Below are 20213 nucleotides of genomic sequence, written 5' to 3' on the forward strand. Positions count from 1 at the left end.
AGGCTGGGCAATATCCATGTGAGAGAGCTTGGAGGCAGATCTCCCCCCAGGTGAGCCTGAGGTGACTGCATCCCTGACCATCCATGTGACTGCATCCTGTGATACCCTGAGCCAGAGGCATGAGCCAGAGGCATTCACCTGAGCTACTCCAGGATTCTTGACCCACAGAAACTGTGAGATAATAAACATTTGTGGTTCTCAGTTGCTGAGCCTTGTGGTAATTTGTTATGCAGCTATGTATAACTAATATAATTGCCTTTTGTCTTTATAAACTATGCTTTATTTTTTTTTGCCTGTAAAACTGAGATATGCTTATTATTAAAACAGAAAAATAAAGAAAACCAAAAATACCCAGGAGTGGTAACCAAGAGTTTATCAGTACTCTCCACAGAGTAGCCAGAGTGAACCATTTAAAATGTGAATCATATCAATCAATCCCCTGTCCAAAACCATCCAATGGCATCCCATTCCATTGGAATATAATCTAAGGTTCCTACAGTGGCCTCCTAGGCCAATATGACGCCGCTGCTGTCCCTCTGATCACACTGTGTTGCTCTTTCCCTCATTCACTGAGCTCTAGCAAGCCTGGCCTCTTGATAATTATCAAGTCTGTCCTGCATACTCTTGCTTTGTTTTGTTGGGTTTTTTTTTTTTTTGACAATTAGAAATTGTATATATTTAAGGTATACAATGTGATTTTTTGATATACATATACATTGTGAAATGCTTACCAAATCAAACTAATTAACATATACATCACCTCCCATAGTTACCATACGTGTGTGTGTGTGTGCTGAGAACACCTGAGATCTACCGTCTTAGCAAATTTCAAGTATACAATATATTATTATTAACCGTAGTCACCATGCTCTATATTAGATCTCCAGAACTGATCCACCTTGTAACTAAAAGTTTATGCCCTCTGGTCAATATCTCTCCTTTTCACCCATTCCCCCCAGCCTCTGACAACTACCACTCCACTCTCTGTTACTATGACTTTGTTTTAGATTTCACATATAAGTAAGATCATAGATATTTGTCTTTCTGTGGCTTATTTCACTTAGCGTAATGTCCTCCAGGTTCAAACATCCATGTTGTTGCAAATATCTGATAAGGGGTTAATATCCCAAATATATAAGAAATTCATAGAACTCAATAGCAAAAAAACACAAAAAACAAATAACCCAAATAACTAGATTAAAAAAATGGGCAAAGGACTTGTATAGACATCTTTTCAAAGAGGACATGGCTAACAGTATATGAAAAGATGCTCAACATCACTAATTATCAGGGAAACACAAATCAAGATCATAATGAGATAATAATTGTTGGTGAGGATGTAGAGAAAAGGGAACCCTTGTGCACTGTTAGTAGAAATGTAAATTGGTGCAGCCACTATGCAAAACAGTATGGAGGTTCCTCAAAAAATTAAAAGTAGAACTACCATATGATCCAGCAATCCCACTTCTAGGTATATATCCAAGGGAAGTAAAATCACTATCTCAAAGAGATATCTGCACTCTCTTGTTTATTGTAGCATTATTCACAGTAGCCGAGATATGGAAGCAATCATATATGTAAATGAATAGACAAAATGTGATATATACTGGGTGTGTTTATTTTATTCTTGTATTTGTGTCTTTTAGAAAAGTGAATAATCAATAAGTGGCTAAAGTTTTGCAATAATAGCATTTGATACTCATATCTATCTATCTATGTATCTATCTGAATATATATATATATATATATATATATATATATATATATAATTAAGCCTTAAAAAAGCAGGAAATCCTTCCATTTGCCACATGTCTCAAGTGCTCTTGCTCCAGGGTCATGTGCTTACTGTTTTCTTTGCTGAACTGTTCTTCCCCCAGATGGTCGCATGGCCTACCTCCTTATCACATTCATCTCTCACATGTGGCCTCCTTAGGTCCCTGTTTAAATCTTACTTCACAGAGACACTTTCCTGGATACCCCGTCTAAAATAGCTCTCTTCACTTACTCTCTCCATGCTTTACCCCTCCTCATAGCATTCTGTCATGTTATTTCCTGTTACTTTTTGTGTTATTGTCTATCTCTCTCCCACTAGAGTGTTGGTTCTCTAGATGCAGGGATTTTGTTTTGTTCACTGCTGTTTCCTCAGTCCAATAAACATTTGTTGAATGAAATTTATGAATGCTATGATTACTGACTGTGTTTCCTTTCATTCTTTACTCTTTTTCTCCCTCTACAAAGGTTTTCAGATTTTTAGATAGTTTATTTCTACAAGCAGAAAATAAAACATATTTTAGAAAGATAAAACTACATTTTTCAGATTTTTAGAATTCTTAGAACACAATTTCTATATAGTATTTTATCACAGGGACAGAAATTCCTGAACACATAGGGATGGCATAAAAAACCCAGCTAAGCTTTCTGAGCTTCAGTGTCCTCATCTTGAATACGGAGATGCTTCAAACACATGAAATAAGACAGGGAACTCACTTTGCACAGGGGCACACAGTGAGAAATCAATAAATGGGAAAGAAACAGGGATCTCATATCAGGAGTTTCAGGGAGTATTGTAAATAACAAAGATATTTATTGTAGGTTTCTTTGGAAGAGTGTTTACAAAAAGAAACACACATGGCAAAGTTCTTCTTTGCTCATTCATCTCCTCATATCTTCTGTCCCCACTTTTGGTCCTATATAGTCCCCTCACTGGTATAATATTTTTTCTCCTTCCTTTCTTTCAATGTAAATCAAGCTATTTCTTCCACAACTTTAGATGTAGGGCTCCCACCCTCAACTCAGTAATTCATTCTGGTGAAAAATATTCGAGGACTGGGGAGGGAGAACAGGAAGGAAAGACTTTAGCAGAATTTTCCTGGGATTCAGGCAGGGTTTTTCAAGTAGGAGACAGAAAAAGACACTGAAAACTCACATGTTAGTATATATATATATATTTTTCTATCATACATTCATTATAATGTATTTAACTATTCCTAATTATTAGACACTCAGTTTCAGAGCTTTTGCTATTCTAAATATTGCTGTGCTGAACATCTTTGTATGTTCCTTACTTGCAATTCTGATTATTTTTCTAGGATGATGTATTAGTTGGGGTTCAGAAAGGAAAAAGAAGGCACATTTAAATGGGGCAACTGAGGACTATTTAACAAAGTGTGAGCAGCATTAAAACATCAAGAGCTGGTGAACAGCTGGGAGCTGTCACCACCCCAGGTCCAAAGGGGCAAAAAGAGGGAGCAGTAACTGGAACTGAGAGACAGAAGTGGAGCTGAAGCTGTGGACGTGGCTGGAGTTGTAGGAGATGGCCTCCCAAGATGAGCTGTGGCCTGCACTAGAGGAATTCAGCCACTCCTAACATGTGGCCTTGCCAGGGAACTATACGCTCCCACTTTTCTCTACTCCCATTCTCTGATCTCCTACTGGAGATTTCCATTGGCTGAATCCAAGTAGAAGTCAGAACACTAGGGAGCCCATGATGCAGAAAGGAAGAAGGGTGGAGAATAGATCTGGAGGGCCTAGTGGAGAATATCCATGAGAGAAGGACGTCTAGAACTGCAATTTCTAGGTCAAAGGGTAAATTAGGTTTAACATGTTTAACATATATTGCCTTAGATTTAAAAAAAAAATACAATCTTACTTTCTATTATAGAGGTTTCTATGTGTTTACCAAAATCTATTTCCTAGTCCCTCTGGAACAAAAAATAGCCTATGTTTCCCAGCCTGCCTTGCAGGTAGGTGTAGCCATGTGACTGACTTCTGGTCAAGAGGTTATAGATGGATGTGATAGATGCCCCTTCCAGATCTAAATCATAAAAACTTCCTATGGGCAATCCTTCAGCCTCCTTTCCCTTCTTGTCCATTTAAATAAAAAGATAACCATGGTGACCTTGGCTATCATCTGTTGAAGATGGTAGAGCTACAATATGGCAGATGCCTGGGTCTTGCTGTTTAGAGGAGGGCTACTGGAGACACATGCACTGAGACGTTAGTGAGCCTAAACTCGTATGTTGCTATGTCACTGTAGCAGATACTTCTGCTACCATATGCCACAGTCTTGCATCTCCTTGGCCCACCTGTGATTTCTACTGCTGCTGAGGTAAAGAGTTCTATACAAACTCGGACAGGCTTTGTGTTGATTGTATCCCACCTCAAATATACACTGAGCATCTTTCTACATTTTGTCCAGGGGACTTCTCTGCCCCTGCAGGAATCTACTTGGCCTGCATGCAAGCAAATGCATCATGGATAAGCAAGAGTATTAACATCCCCAGGAGCAACCCTCAAACAATGCGGACAGGAGTGGGTCAATAAATGCTCCAGTTTCTACCCTTCAGAAAGACAGTTGTAGGAGGCATTCAGTACACAATTCCTGCAGAACTGAGCCCACAGCAGTGGCCTTGATAACACATTTCATAGTGTGCTTTCCTTCTTCCCTGTCTCTCCTTATTCCTTCATTTTTGTCTCCTGGGATCACTTTCCAAATAAACCACCAGGACTCTGGTCCTTGATGCCTTCTGCTTTTGAAAGAACCCAAATGAAGGCAGACATTGATCGTTCCATGTTTATCTATTATAACTCCTAGAATTATTGTAAGAAATAACGTAAGTAGTATCATTAAGCAGGATGCTGTCATAATAACATTTAAAACATGGGCATTGATATAGAGGTCAGGGAAGAGCAGTGAGGAAACTGATATTGGAGGCTGGACAAAAAAGACCTATTATGCAGTGACAAAACACTTGGTAAAACTGTTGTCTGTGATGACTTGGAAGAACACACTATATGTTACTGAGACTGTAGCTTGAAGGGAAATGGTTGTCAGAAATCAGTGTAATGGAATATGTTGGCTTTTATTTTCCACTTTTAGCCAATTATTACAAAAAAAAGATAACCATGGGTGAATGGATAAACAAAATATGGTATATATACATACACAGTGGAATATTATTCAGCCTTAAAAAGGAAGGAAATTCTGGTACATGCTACAACATGGATGGACCTTGAAGACATTATGCTAAGTGAAATAAGCCAGTTACAAAAAGACCAAATATGTAAAAAAGGATTCCACATAGATGAGATACCTAAAGTTGTCAAATTCATAGAGACAGAAAGTAAATGGTGGTTGTCAAGGGCTGGGCCAAGGGAGAATGGGGAGTTAGTGTTTAATAGGTACAGAGCTTTAGCTGGGGAAGAGTAAAAGAGTTCTGTAGATGGATGACGATGATGTTTGTACAACAATGTAAATGAAGTTAATGCCACTGAATGGTACATTTACAAATGGATAAGATGGTACATTTTGTTGTGAATATCTTTACTACAATAAAAAAGGAGAATAACTTCAGAATGGAATTGACCAGTTTTCACACAGGATAAAAGGGGTTAGAGAGTCCAGACATTTGGGACACCAAAGGTTGGAAAAGCTGTTGCTTCTAATACTAAGCTGTTGCTCCAAATACTAAGAGATAAGCATGGAAAAGGATTTATGCAACAAAGGCCCAATAAAACTCAGCCCTGTGGCAAAGATCAGATTGAGGGCTTGGCCTTCTCACCTGTACCATAATTCTAGACAGCTTTAAGAAAGTCATCACTGAAATCAGAGAGGAAGAGGGGGGTGGTGATAAAGCAAAGAAATAAATCAGGTCTGAAAATCATGATTAGGAGAGAACTTTGGATGTGGTTACTGGTACATGAAACTGAATGGAAGCAAATAGATCAGAAGCTGACTATGTGTCTTAGGGTACGGTGATTGCCAAGGAAACCACAAACCTGGACTGAAAATCCCTTTAACTATGTGAGGCTTAAAACAACCTTCAGGCATCCACATTTATACCAGCTTGAAGTGTGCAGTGAAAACTGTACAGCCCTGAAGGACCGTTTTTTTCCTCAATAGCAACTTTGAAAATGGACAATAAAGAATTCTCGGAAGGCAGAACCAGAAGCCAGGAGCAATGTGTAAGAGAGTTGCTCCCAGAAAGCAGAATCGGTGGTATTTGTTCCCATTCCTCCATTGTCTCCATGGGAGTACTGATAGTTTTCATCCTCTCCCTGTCCCACCATTGAGTGGTTGTGTTGGGATGAGATGAAGGAGAAAATGATTTGTCTTTTTAATTCAAAGACTGCTGGACCACAAGGAGTCACATCGAGACGGATGGCATGGACTGTGCATATTCTGGAGACGCAGAGCTTTGAAATGGGTACAGTGGCTGGTTGGGACTTTTTTTTTTTTTTTTTTTGCGGTACGCGGGCCTCTCACTGTTGTGGCCTCTCCCGTTGCGGAGCACAGGCTCCGGACGCGCAGGCTCAGCGGCCATGGCTCACGGGCCCAGCCGCTCCGCGGCATGTGGGATCTTCCCGGACCGGGGCACGAGCCCGTGTCCCCTGCATCGGCAGGCGGACTCTCAACCACTGCGCCACCAGGGAAGCCCTGGTTGGGACTTTTGAGTTGTTTCTCAAAGTTGTTGGTGGGGAGGAACAAGTGTGTTCTTTGTGTGAGAATGAGAGTCAAATGGAAGAGCTGACTGTGGCCAAGACTTCGATGTGTTCACCATCACTTGTTTTCCTTCATACTGGGTACACAACTAGACTACATTTCTCAGCTTCCCTTGAATCTAGATGTGGCTAAGTGACAGAGATCTGACCAATGCGGATGTAGGAAAAACTGAGGTATGTGACTTCCAGGCATGGCCTATACAATCCTCCCGGGGGTCATCTTTTCTCTTTCTGGAATGCAGGAATGGGTACATCTCCTAGGAACAACTTGGGATTCACTTGTTGAAGATGGCAGAGCCACAAAATGAAGAGGGTCTGGGTCTCTGAATCACACTTGAAAAAAATGTACCCCATCAGGAACAACCTTACTGGACTGTGATAAGAGTAAGAAATAACTTTTTTTGTGACAGCCACTGATTTTACTTTTTCCTGTACCAGGGACTAAATTTATCTCTACTGACATACTACTATAAAGATAATATATGCTTGAATATAGATGATTTGGTGAAGTCAGAAAGTAAAAGGAAATAAAAACTCTGTTTTTCCACTCCCCAGAGTTAACCACTTTTACTATCTTAGTGTGTGTTCTTACTGACATGTTTTTCTATGCATTTATTTTTGCATAAAAACATTCACACGTCTTAGGTGGAACTATTATGAAGAGAGTTCTGGTGATAGAAAGTATTTCCCAATCTGGATCTCTAATTGCTCAGATTATTCAACATATGTTTTAAAAATGTAAACTCCATAGTTGATTAAAATCATTAGCAATAAAAATGAACTTGAAGAGATTTTTCATATCTTACTGATATTCATACATGCTATGAAGCAAAGAATTGTCTGTTATTTCCACCATTTCATGCTCAGCGAGTAACACAGTGACAGGCAAAAAGAGGCACTAAATAACTATCTGTTGAGTAAACTGACATATGAATGAATGGATGAATGAATGAATGAGCACAATTCTGCTTTAGTACAACAGGAAAAAAGTTGTTCATTAATCATCCTGGCAGTGTCTAAACTATGTAAATAACTTAACCATTTTAGATGGGTTGTACCAGTTGTTTTAAACATACATCAAAGATGCTAAGATATGCCCTTTGAAGGGTGGAAGGAAGAATATGGCTAATGGAAATATTTCTTCTTCCTTACCACACCATCCTCAGGCTGACCGTGATGGACGTCTTGAGCGCAGTCGATCCACAGCCTGTGCACCCCGCGCCGCCTCCTGTGGAAGCTTGAGCCGGCTGTGTAGCTTTCTCCCTTTCTTTCATAACCATGTCCACCAATGAGACTGCTAATTCACTAGCCGCCCGCCTTAACAGATTCAAGAACAAGGGGAAGGACAGTACAGAAATGAGGCGGCACCGAATAGAAGTTAATGTGGAGCTCAGGAAATCTAAGAAGGATGACCGGATGCTGAAAAGGAGAAATGTCAGCTCTTTTCCAGATGCTGCTGCTTCTCCACTGCAGGAAAACCGCAACAACCAGGGCACTGTAAATTGGTCTGTTGATGACATTGTCAAAGGTACAAATAGCAACAATTTGGAAAGCCAGCTCCAAGCTACAAAAGCGGCTAGGAAACTGCTTTCCAGGGAAAAACAGCTCCCTATAGACAGCACAATCCGGGCTGGTTTGATTCCAAAATTTGCGTCCTTCTTGGGCAGAACTGATTGTAGTCCCATTCAGTTTGAATCTGCTTGGGCCCTCACTTACATTGCTTCTGGGACATCAGAACAGACCAAGGCTGTGGCAGATGGAGGTGCTATCCCAGCATTCGTTTCTCTGTTGGCATCTCCCCACACTCACATCAGTGAACAAGCTGTATGGGCTCTAGGAAACATTGCAGGTGATGCCTCGGTTTTCCGAGACTTGGTTATCAAGTATGGTGCAGTTGACCTGCTGTTGGCACTTTTGGCGGTTCCTGATTTGTCATCTTTAGCATGTGGTTACTTACGTAATCTTACCTGGACACTTTCAAATCTTTGTCGCAACAAGAATCCTGCCCCACCCCCCTTAGACGCTGTTGAGCAAGTTCTTGCTACTTTAGTTCATCTCCTGCATCACGATGATCCAGAAGTTTTAGCTGATACCTGCTGGGCTATTTCCTACCTTACTGATGGTCCAAATGAACGGATTGAAATGGTTATGAAAACGGGGGTTGTACCTCAACTGGTGAAGCTTTTAGGAGCTACTGAATTGCCGATTGTGACTCCCGCGCTAAGAGCCATAGGGAATATTGTCACTGGGACAGATGAACAGACTCAGGTTGTAACAGATGCAGGAGCACTTGCCATCTTTCCCAGCCTGCTAACAAACTCCAAAACTAACATTCAGAAGGGAGCTACGTGGACAATGTCAAACATCACAGCTGGCCACCAGGACCAGATACAGCAAGTTGTAAATCATGGATTAGTCCCATTCCTTGTTGGCGTTCTCTCTAAGGCCGACTTTAAGACACAAAAGGAAGCTGTATGGGCTGTGACCAACTACACAAGTGGCGGAACAGTTGAGCAGATCGTATACCTTGTTCATCGTGGTATAACAGAACTGTTGATGAACCTCCTAACTGCAAAAGACACTAGAATTATTCTGGTTATTCTGGATGCCATCTCAAATATCTTTCAGGCTGTTGAGAAACTAGGTGAAACTGAGAAACTAGTATAATGATTGAAGAATGTGGAGGTTTGGACAAAATTGAAGCACTGCAAAACCATGAAAATGAGTCTGTGTACAAAGCTTCATTAAACTTGATTGAGAAGTGTTTCTCTGTGGAGGAAGAGGAAGATCAAAATGTTGTGCCAGGGCTTCCCTGGTGGCGCAGTGGTTGAGAGTCCACCTGCCGATGCAGGGGACACGGGTTCGTGCCCCGGTCCGGGAAGATCCCACATGCCGCGGAGCGGCTGGGCCCGTGAGCCATGGCCATTGAGCCTGTGCGTCCGGAGCCTGTGCTCCGCAATGGGAGAGGCCACAACAGTGAGAGGCCCACATAACGCAAAAAGAAAAAAAATATTGTGCCAGAAACTACCTCTGAAGGGTATACATTCCAAGTTCAGGATGGCACTGCTGGGACCTTCAACTTTTCGATTGTACATCTGAGGCATAAAGTTGTTTGTTGTGTACTATGTCTGGTAGAAGTTTGTCTTACTGTTTCTCTACTAAGAACTCTTTACACGTGGTTTGTTATTGTAGCACTTTTTACAAAGAAACTATACTTGAACAGTTCCAAACTGTACATACTGTATGAAGCTTCTCCTCTCAATGGGTTTCTTATTTCTATGTGGAATTTCATATCTTGCAGTGTCCTGTAAATAAAGATTAAATTCCAAAAAAAAAATTTCTTCTTCCTTAAGAAAAGAGTGGAAGTAGAAATAAAGAACAGCAGAATACAGGCCACATCCTTGCCCCAGGCTGTAGTATCCACCTGACAATATATCAATATAATTTAAATGGATCTTGAGTTTATAGGCTAAACAGAAAGGTATGACCTTCAAGTCTTTTTATAACTTGAATTCTCCATTCTAGAATTCCTAATATGACTTCATTTCTCCATTAAGCAGCATGCATACTGAAGTATTTTTTTTTTAAAGGAAGGCCCTTTTAAATCTGAGGACTTTTTCTCTTTAAAGACAGACTATTTGGGAAAAATTCTTAGGTCACAACTTTCCAAAACCGTAGATACTGCTCCCATGAATTACTGCATATAACATTTCAGAGAAATTTTAGGTCAACCTGGTATCTTTCTCCTTTGATGATTCTTTTTGTTAATTTTCCTTATACTTAAAGGGTTTTTCTTCCATTTATGGTTAAAATTCAAAATTTTTGCCAGCGTTTGTCTAAGTGTGTTTGCCAGTTTTCATCAAATGTGATATGGTGACTCTTTCAGTTTGTTCATTTGTCTTTTTCAATTCAGGTAGGTTCTTTAATTATCTTAATCACAGACTGCTTGTGTGTGGCTGCCTCACTCCAGGGGCCTCCTAAAACCAGAGACTATGTCTTAGCCATATGTATATCTTCAGCCTTTGGCACAGCAGTGATGGGTGATTGAAGTAATGAAGATTAGAGTTACCTGGGAAAAATCTCTAGTAAAGGAAGTATCCATGCATTGATAGAATGACATTTTACTGCGTTTGACTTCCACATGATTTCAGGGATCTACATGGACCACAATGATTGTGAAACTTTGGTCAGGTGATTTGCTTTAGGTGATGGGGTATTAGTAACTGTGATGCCAGCAAAAACCTGAAGAGCATTTGTACACTGATGGTTGCTCTCTTCAGATGCCTAGGGAACCCTGAGACTGCCCTGTGAAGATGGTAAGCTAGAAGCCCACTAGAAGATGCAGTGCCACATGGAGCGATGGTGAGCTAACTCAACTTAGGTGCCACCCCTCCCCCTCTAGACCACCTAGTTTACCTACAGCCAGACATCTGAGTGAGATCATTTTTGACCATCCAGCTTCAAACAAACTCAACCAGGCCAGAAATACTTCTCACTGACACACAAAACTGCAAGAGAAATCCGAATATTTGTTGTTTCAGGCCACTGACTTCTGGGGTAATTTGTTATGCAGCAAAAGCTAATTGATACAGGAAACCATTGAATTATTCTAATTAGAAGGATGACATTAACTGATTTATATTTTAAAAGGATAACACTGGATAATATATTATTGGGAAGTGGGTCCAAGAATGGAAACAGCAGTTAGGAAGCTATTGCAATAATCCAGTTGAGTGATTTAGTGGGTCTGTTCCAGGGTGACGGCAGATCTCTCAGGGGAGAGAACTGAATACACTTAAAACATAGTTTGAGGAAGAATTGGTTTTGCGGAATTGTCTTGTTCAGAGAGAAAAATGGTAAAAAAACAAACACGCTGCAATAAGAACTAGACTCATACTTCTCAAGAGGTGTACATGATTCTAGAAGACAATGGAGCAATGCCTACCAATTTTAAATGAAAACAATTTTGAACCTAGAATTTTGTACTTAACCAAACTATCAATCAAATGTGAAGACAAAATCCAAGCATTTTCTGACACGCAGAGACTCAGAATATTTGCCTTTCAGGCATACTTTCTGAGGAATTCATTGAGAAATTAGAAGTTTTTACACCAAAACATGAAGATGTAAGCCTAAACTAATCCAAAGTCTGCTCCAGATATTGTTTGTTGGCTCTCAGCTACACACTGATTTTCTGTACTCTCCTATGTATTTCTGGGCCCAAGAGCCTGAAAACTACCTTTCTGAGACTCCGTCGTTAGCTGGGTTCTAATTTATTTTATCCTGTGGGAGAATTTTTAATGCAATTAGAAGATAGGAGGAAGGTAGAAGACCTTGTGATTCTGGCAGTGGCTTCAGTAGCTTTAACACAACGGCACCAGCCATGTTGGTAGAACTTCCAACAGTATCTGCAGAGCATATGTTCCTCGAGCATCAAGGTATTGGAGGCTATGGGCTTCTCCTCAGTGGTAGAGGGAAGTGTGGGCTCGGGTGTTTCTGCAAGGGTGGTGGTGTTTACTGCAGTTACTGTCTCTGGGTAATACCACCTTCTTCCTCCTACTCCTTCTGTCCTTCCAATACTTTAGTAATGAATTACCTCAAGAGGAAATTCATTCCTCCCTGATTTAATTATCTAAAGTGGTTTCTGGATTTTTTGGCCTGGGAACTGAATGATAGAGTCCAATGAAATGAAATCATAGTCTGAAAGACATTTTAATAGGCCCTGAAAGCAATCGATCTGTTTTATATAGGAAGTCAACAAGCTCTGAGTACCTTCAAGAAAATGAATGGAGTCATTTCTAAGCATTAGAAATGAAAGTTTAAGGAATATATAAAGAAACAATGTATTTCTTCTCTGAAAAAGAAAATATGATTACTAACTCCAGAAAAAACAAAAGTCTAATAGGAAAGTCATGATGAAAATATAAAGCAAACTAAAATGTAACATGATTTTGAGATTTTGATGTGGTATAAGCGATTTCATTTGACCTAGATTCTAGGATCATTCTTCTTTGTGTGGTACAGTGAGCATTTCCTTAGACTCACATAGAAAGGAAATGTAATCCTAGAATATACTTGGCTCTATGTGAGCAAATAATAAACAACATTGTTTGTTCATTTCCTCTCTAAAACTCCACTAAAAACATGAAAGACATATATAATTATGGTTATAGAACATAATATAAATGTAAGGATCTGAGGACAGAAATTAGTGTTTGGAAGGATAGAGATTTGGGCAGGGACATTCTCATTTTATACGTAGAGGGTCAAGAAAAACTGTAGAACATTGATGAAATAAGATATGAGATGTCCTAGTATATCATTTAATGCTACAAAATACTAGTAGAATAATAGTAAAAATACTATAAAATTTTGAAGTATAAAAAGGGTAGTTGAAGTGAGCTAAATCCTTATTTTTCTTAATAAGAAGTCAATGAATAATTCCTAAAGTCAAGGAATCAAGGAATCCAGTTACTAGTATGATATTTAGAGTTAAGTATTTTGGAAAATGATCTTCTATGTAGCAGAATTGGGGTTGGGCTGGGTCAAAATGGGAGTTATATTGTTGTTTATTAGTAACTCTTCTATACTCTTTTAATGATCAGGTATGACTGTGAAACAAGACATTATTTTAAAGAACACTGTATCAGGGAAGGAGGGTAGCCTCATGACATTACTGTTTATATGTCTCATAACTGAGACATCTTCATCTATAGAATGAAGGAGTTGGATTAGGTAATTTACAGTCTCAAGCTATAAAATGCTAGGTATCTTTGAAGAATGGAATGCGTCCCTCCGAGAAAGAGACTTCTGAAAGTGTCTTTACATTCCTACATCTTTTTTCTAGCTGAGGATCATACTTAGAGACAGCCATCCAAAATACTGAGTTTTAATCATGACAAAAAGAGTATAGTCAATGCAGGAGATATTTATGATAGACCTCTGAGAGTACTAAGTTCCAGAGTTGTCATTTGTTAAATTAGAAAAAATCTAAATAAGGATCACTAATAATTCATACCATGTAATTAGCGATAGGCAAAGCCCACGTATGTACTTTAAAAAGAGCAAGTCTATACATTGACACGGCATATTAAAATGGGGGGAGGGATAAATTAGGAGGTTGGGATTAGCAGACACACACTGCTATATATGACAGATAACCACAAGGACCTACTGTATAGCACAGGGAACTATACTCAATATTTTGTAATAACCTATAAGGGAAAAGAATCTGAAAAGGAATACATATATATATATATATATACACACACACATATATATATATATATATATATATATATATAAATATTCCTGTGTGGTACACCTGAATCACTGTGCTATACACCTGAAACTAACATGATATTGTAAATCAACTATACTCCAATTCCAAAATAAAATAAAATAAGAAGTAAACTAACAAAAAACCGAAGTTTCCTGAGTGGAGCTTTCTTTCCTGAAGTTCAGGGTGACAGAAGGAAACATTTTCTCCCCTAAAATGCCTGCATAGGAAGCACTGATAATGTTTAATTGTATATTTTATTAAAAAGTGATGCATATATAAAATACTAAAAAGGGCTGATATCCACAGCTTAATCACTTATTATTTTTTCAGATTCATTAGATACAAAATTTCCCCCCCAAATTAAAATGTTCACTCTACTATTTTTTTCATGCCCTCTTAGTGATTATTCTGGCAGAGGCCTGCCAAGTTATCTGGAGCCATTCAGCTCGTTGGCAAGGCAGCTCTGTCCATTCATTGAACCCCACAGGCAAGGAACCTATTCCCTTTTCGTCCATCTGCCACATCCACTTTGAATCTGGTGGGTAGTAACCATCCCTTCCAAAATGAAAGCCACCCCCCTTCAATCTGTAGGTTGTCATTATATCCCATTCCATAATACTATGCTCTTGTCATCAGGGGCCCTTATTTGATATAACATGAAACAGTAGCAAAATCTATAAAAGGACTTGCCATTAACTTAGGTACAGTCAGCTTGGACCAGAAAGCATCCACTGACCAGATGGCCCCTTGAATGTGTGCTTACATCATCCCAAAAAACTCCAATCTCCAATCATCTTAATCATTTTTGAATTAAAATATAGTAGGTAGTTGTACTTATTGTCCAATCCTTACACGAATAAGTATAGCAGCTTTGTCTCTGCAAGGGACTCTTGCCATCGTGGTGTCTGCTTTTCCTGTTGAGAAATTATTTCTTTCTGTACTGGGGAATGGCTTTTTCTTTAAGCATGTGTTATCCTTTTTATGTACATGCACATATGTTTGTGCATCTATACATGTGATGTTGTTCTGCAAATTCAGGGCAACATTTGCTTCAGTCAAGTTCATTGTATCTCAGGGTCATGCACGTCTCATGCAAGGCCTCCTTTTCAATACCGTCTTTTATTTTCTAAGTGCTGAGAGGAAAATGAATGCCTAAGGTATGGCTTTGCTGAAAGATTAGCTGATCCCTGGACTTGGCTTAATTTTTCATTTGCTCAGAGCAAGACAAATTAGTAAATGGTAGGTATTTCTCTGCCGACAAACCTTCTCGGATGTCATATCTGCTGTTTGGTGCTGGCGTGTTTTTTATGATGTGATTGCTATAGAAAATGTTGCTATTAACTTTGCTGATAAACCCTGTAGCAGCGACTTGGGGAGTAGGTACTTTACTCCCTAGGTTCTGTCAGTGAGGCATCTCTGCTCAAGATCCCTGTTGAAGCTTCTTGGTCCATCCTAACCTCCCACATTCACTATATGTCTCAACTTGCTGTCCCTTTCACAGCACCTTTGCCATTGCTTCAGGTCCTTACCCAGCTGCCATCAGCATCAATAGATCTGTGCTGTTTAGTGATTGTGCATCAGTTGAAGTCTCTGCATCCTTAGTGGGTGACCAGCAGAAATAGCAACATCTGAGAATGACAACCCTGCAGACATCTTTAGCTAGAGGTGAGACTCCCTCAGCTTAAGGCAAGTATCAGGTGACAACATCTGCAGTCTCCAAATGATACAAATTAGTCATCACCTTCCCTCCCACAAATGTGAGTGGAAACCTTACTTTGGCATGAAGGAATGGCTGGGGTATGAATTAGGGAGGTCTGGTTCAATCAGATGCTCGACCATCTCCCGACTCACTTGCAAACATCCTGAGAAGTTTGAGGAATTATGTTGCAGTAGGGTCCAAAGTGAAATGCTCTCTCTAGGCAGCATCTTCCTCTCTTGTTAGCCCTGGAGGGGACTTCCAATCTCATATAGTTCTGTGCTGTGCTTCAACAATGGAGGGGAGTAAGGTGAAAAGACAGGATGGAAGTCGTGCCCTGCTGGAGCCATTGAGCCAAAACTCAAGCTCAGGTGTTCGAACTCCTAGACCATAGTCCTATCTCTGCGCCACCTTGCCTCCTTCTTTGCTCTTTCCCATCCCTCAGTGCACAGAACAGTAAAGAACACATTTTCAAATGTTTACCAGTCCTTATCTGCATTCGACAATTAAGGGTGGAGTAGGTGCCTTCAGCGAAAGACCCTCAAGCTGCTGTCTTTTGTACTTTCATAGAACTCTTCTGATCTGGCCACTTGGAATTGAAAGGAAAAAATGGCATTTGCCTTCAGGGAATTCTTGATGGACATCTTCCTTTTTGGTGCCTACTGGGTGAAAACCTGTTGATGGCTTAACTGAAGGCAGGAGGGTGAAACAGATGTTCATTCAAGCTCTAGCCTAATCATAACATTTGCACATGTATCATTCTGATACAGGAATGTTAGTCCTGCAAGACTTGAGCAGGAAATATAAGAGCCCCAGGATTCACCTCCATGAATTTGGTTCACCCTTGACTTAAAAGCCAGCCGACGAGGGGTGGGCATAGCCACGTGGAGATGCCGTATAGGGTGACGTTAACATGTTGAGTCTGCCACAGACTTCAGCCTCACAGGTCTATAATACTGGGTTTCCTTCCACCGAAAGTAGGTGCATTTTCAGGGGGAAGACTCACCCTAACTACACTAGCAGATATCAATATACAAACCCAGAAAATTAGAATCCTTATTTATTAACTTATATTTGGAAATATCCTGTCTTGTGGACTATAGTATTTTTGTTGGCATATTTTCCCCCTGTTTGAAGATCTCTATGGGCAGCCATATTATCAAGAAGTTGGCCGTTGAGGACGCACAGACATAGAGAACACACATGTGGTTGCCAAAGGGGAGGGGGGGTGGGGGAGGGATGGAGTGTGAGTTTGGGATTAGCAGGTGCAAGCTAGTATATATAGAATGGATAAACAACAAGGTCCTACTGTATAGCACAGGGAACTATATTCAATATCCTGTGATAAACCATAATGGAAAAGAATATAAAAAAAAGAATGCATGTATTTATATAACTGAATCATTTTGCTGTAGAGCAGAAATTAACACAGTATTGTAAATTAATGATAGTTCAATTTAAAAAATTAGAAATTGGCTGTTGAGGATCAAATCAGACAAAGGGAAGGTAGTTAACATAAATGGCATAGGGTAAATTAGCTTGATGTTTTCATCTCTATTCAGGCATTTGCAGTGAAATCCTAATATTGAAGGCCCACTGGTTAAGACTCCTCTCCCCTGGTCAAATTAGGTTAGGCAGTTCAACACTTATTGTTATTCTTTGGGTTTATGCTTCCATTTCAGACCATCCCCTCTCTTGACTGACATAATTTCTAAGGATTTGTTAATATATTTATCCTCCTAATAGTTCAGTCTTACTGGCTTGGAACCATTCCCTTTTTAAGGTATATCTGCATATATTGACTCTAACCCATTAGTGTAGACTTTTGAAGCATAACATATTGCCAACTCCACTCCTGGTGCAGGTACCAGCAAGTGTCCACGTGTAAAAATTTGTTCTTTGTGTTATGCTGAATAGTTGCAGCTTAGCAAACCATTGTTTCATTAGAAACAATATCCCAAAGCAGTAATCCAAACCTTAATGCTTGCATTATCAGAACTATTAATGATTTCCATCACTTTTGCTGTGGCAATTTAGTAGCATAAAGTCTTCTCCAGCACTTTGGAGACTGAGTTAAGAGACAACAGAATGCAGCTTTGTTGAGGCCACTGAATGGGAACTTAATTAGAAAAACGTGCAGGTATGGTCTAGGCAGAGAGGGATGATACTTTTTGCCTCCCATTAACAAAGCTGAGCATTCCAGATTTATCCCTTTAGTGATTAGATCATTTTTTTATCCAGTGCCATTTCTTGGTCATCTTTCTCAGCAGATTATTTTCCAAGAACACACACACCAGAATAGTGTAAGCTTGCTTGTGGGGTGAACGATATTTGTAATATAAAAGGAAAAGAAAAGGATAGTACAGGGAGTCAGATCTCATACACAGCATCTAGCCGTCATCAGCAGTTATAATTTTCTTCAAATACCTGAGACGCACTTAATTGAAACAGCTGTTTCACAGAGTTCTCGTCCAAGAATGTCACTATTGCTTCATGACAGGAAAGAGTAAAGAAGGTGATCTATAACTTTTGGTTGTGGGAGATGCTTTTGGCGAAGTGGAAGGCAGACTGAGATAAAACTAAGTCTAGTGAATTGAAAGCTGAGGTGGGAATAACACCATTGAAGTTATAGAGCTGGGAACTGGGAGAAGTCTGTATTTACCATTACCAGCCTCAGTTTTGATCTAAAAAAAATGTGTGCATGTATTAGTCCTTTACCCAAGGCTAGTCCCTCCCAGGTACAGAACCATGGATATATCACTGTCCTTCCTTGAGCCTCAGTTTATCTATGTATAAGTAGTTGAGACATTTAACTCTGTACTTAGCAATCTGAATATTTAAATCTTTTCTCCTCTACAGGTGGAGTTCCAAATGCAATTCTCAGACCCTTTTACATGCACTTTACCAGGAAATCCAGTTCATCTCCATATTAATCAGTAATGATTTTGGCCACAAGTAACAGAAACCCTAAGAGTGACTTAAATATATAAATGTTTATTTTTCTTGCATAATGTGAATTCTTGGGGTAGCCAGCTGCTGGCTCTAGTTCAGTGGCTCAATTATGTATGTACACACACACACACACACACACAGTTCAGAACATGTTAATTATAAAGGGAAGGCAGGAGGATGGAATGGAGAGCAGCATGTTAGTAAATACAAGTTACTGATTGTATCACTTTGCTATAGCTGCCTTCATAAAGTACCACAAACTAGGTGGCTTAGACAACAGAAATTTATTGTCTCATGGTTCTAGAGGCTAGAAATCCAAAATCAATGTTAGTACTTATGAGCACTATGAGAAAAGGATCTATCCAGTCTTCTCTCCTTGGCTTGTAGATGAGTGTCTTCCCTCTATGTGTATCTGACTCTGGATCCAGATTTCCCCTTTTTAAATGGACCCCAGTCATTTTGGATTAGAACCCACCCTAATGACCTCATCTTTACTAATTATATCTGGAATGATCCTATTTCCAAATAGGGTCACATTCTGAGGAACTGGGGGTTAGGACTTCAAAATATGAATTATAGGAGGATTCAATTCAACCCCTAACACTGACATTAGGTTATAATTCCTGTTTGGGGTGAAGAGTTATGAGTATTCATTATACTATTAAAATAATTGAAAGAGGATTATGCTTGAATTAACTGTTGTCATGAACCAATGACCATGATTAATCCAATTTTGTGGACCTGAGTTCACAGAAAGAAAAAACAAGAAAGAAAACTAACTCAAACAGATTAGACACTCCATCATCTCATTCATACTGATACGTTCTGGTCTTCAGGCATGACTGGATCCAGAGCTTCAAACTAATTTAGAGTCAGCCCCTTGACATCTCTGATCTCTGTTCTCTGCCTCAATTCTCAGGCACCATGTGGCCAGCCCCCCACAGTGCTCCTCCACAGGAGACAGTCTCATTCCCCAGGGTTACATTACTCAAAGGACCACTCAGCATTCTCAACACTGCTGATTTACTCCCATTCATTTTCCCAAGGTAAGAGACTGTTCCCTGGAGGGCAGAGAACAGGTAACATGCAGAGCTGCCAGCTCACAGGCACAGAGACGCAGCTCCCACACAGCTTCTCACCCATCCAGTACCAGTGTCTGCCCTCATAGTTACTGCAGTTCTGGAGTTTCATTGCCCTTCCTACTTTTGAGCGTTTGTCAGAATCACTTGGTCTCTCTAGACAGGTTTCCTTCACTTTTGGGTAATGGGGTTAGAGTTTTAATATCTTTTTCTTAGCAGATGTCCCCTGGAATCTCTGGGCAATATGAATATAACCCTGCCCAATCTCTGCAAAGCAGAAGAGATTGGGATAGATGGTCTTTGAAGACACCCACACAAAATAAGAGGTCCTGTTACACATTTTCTCTGGGACTCTGGGTACCTACATGCTTTACCATTTATGAAGCAAGGTGGGCCTCTCAGCAATCTTTTTCTGTAATAAGGAAACTCTTTCTTAAAGTGACAGTCTGTCTCTGGCCCTATTTAGAAAAGTGGCTGGTTTAATTTCTTCTTTTATTTTCATCTCATCAGGTGCCCTGAAATACAGGTCAAATTAGAAAACTAGAAAAATTATCTCAAAGTTTCTCTCTTGTTTTATCGATTTTTTTCCTATTATCTCTCATGAAGCTATGGACAGTTTGTATCCATTCTGTGATCTTCATATGAAATATGCTACTAAAACAAATATAATATTCTTAGCATTTTCCTGAATTTTTGGACTCAT

At 39.7% G+C, this 20213-nt stretch overlaps 1 protein-coding gene across 1 annotated transcript; it reads left to right on the forward strand.

Annotated features, from left to right (window-relative positions):
- The first annotated feature begins 7763 nt into the window (after nt 1-7763).
- On the forward strand, nt 7764-9838 carry LOC309804874 (importin subunit alpha-1-like). Its single transcript, XM_082622560.1, is given in 3 exon segments — nt 7764-9157; nt 9160-9324; nt 9523-9838. Coding segments are annotated over 3 exon segments (1833 nt in total). The 5' UTR covers nt 7764-7779; the 3' UTR covers nt 9813-9838.
- The last annotated feature ends 10375 nt before the right edge of the window (nt 9839-20213 follow it).

This window comes from Mesoplodon mirus (assembly GCF_964341445.2).
Source record: "Mesoplodon mirus genome assembly, chromosome: 1".
Classification (NCBI taxonomy): Eukaryota; Metazoa; Chordata; class Mammalia; order Artiodactyla; family Ziphiidae; genus Mesoplodon; species Mesoplodon mirus.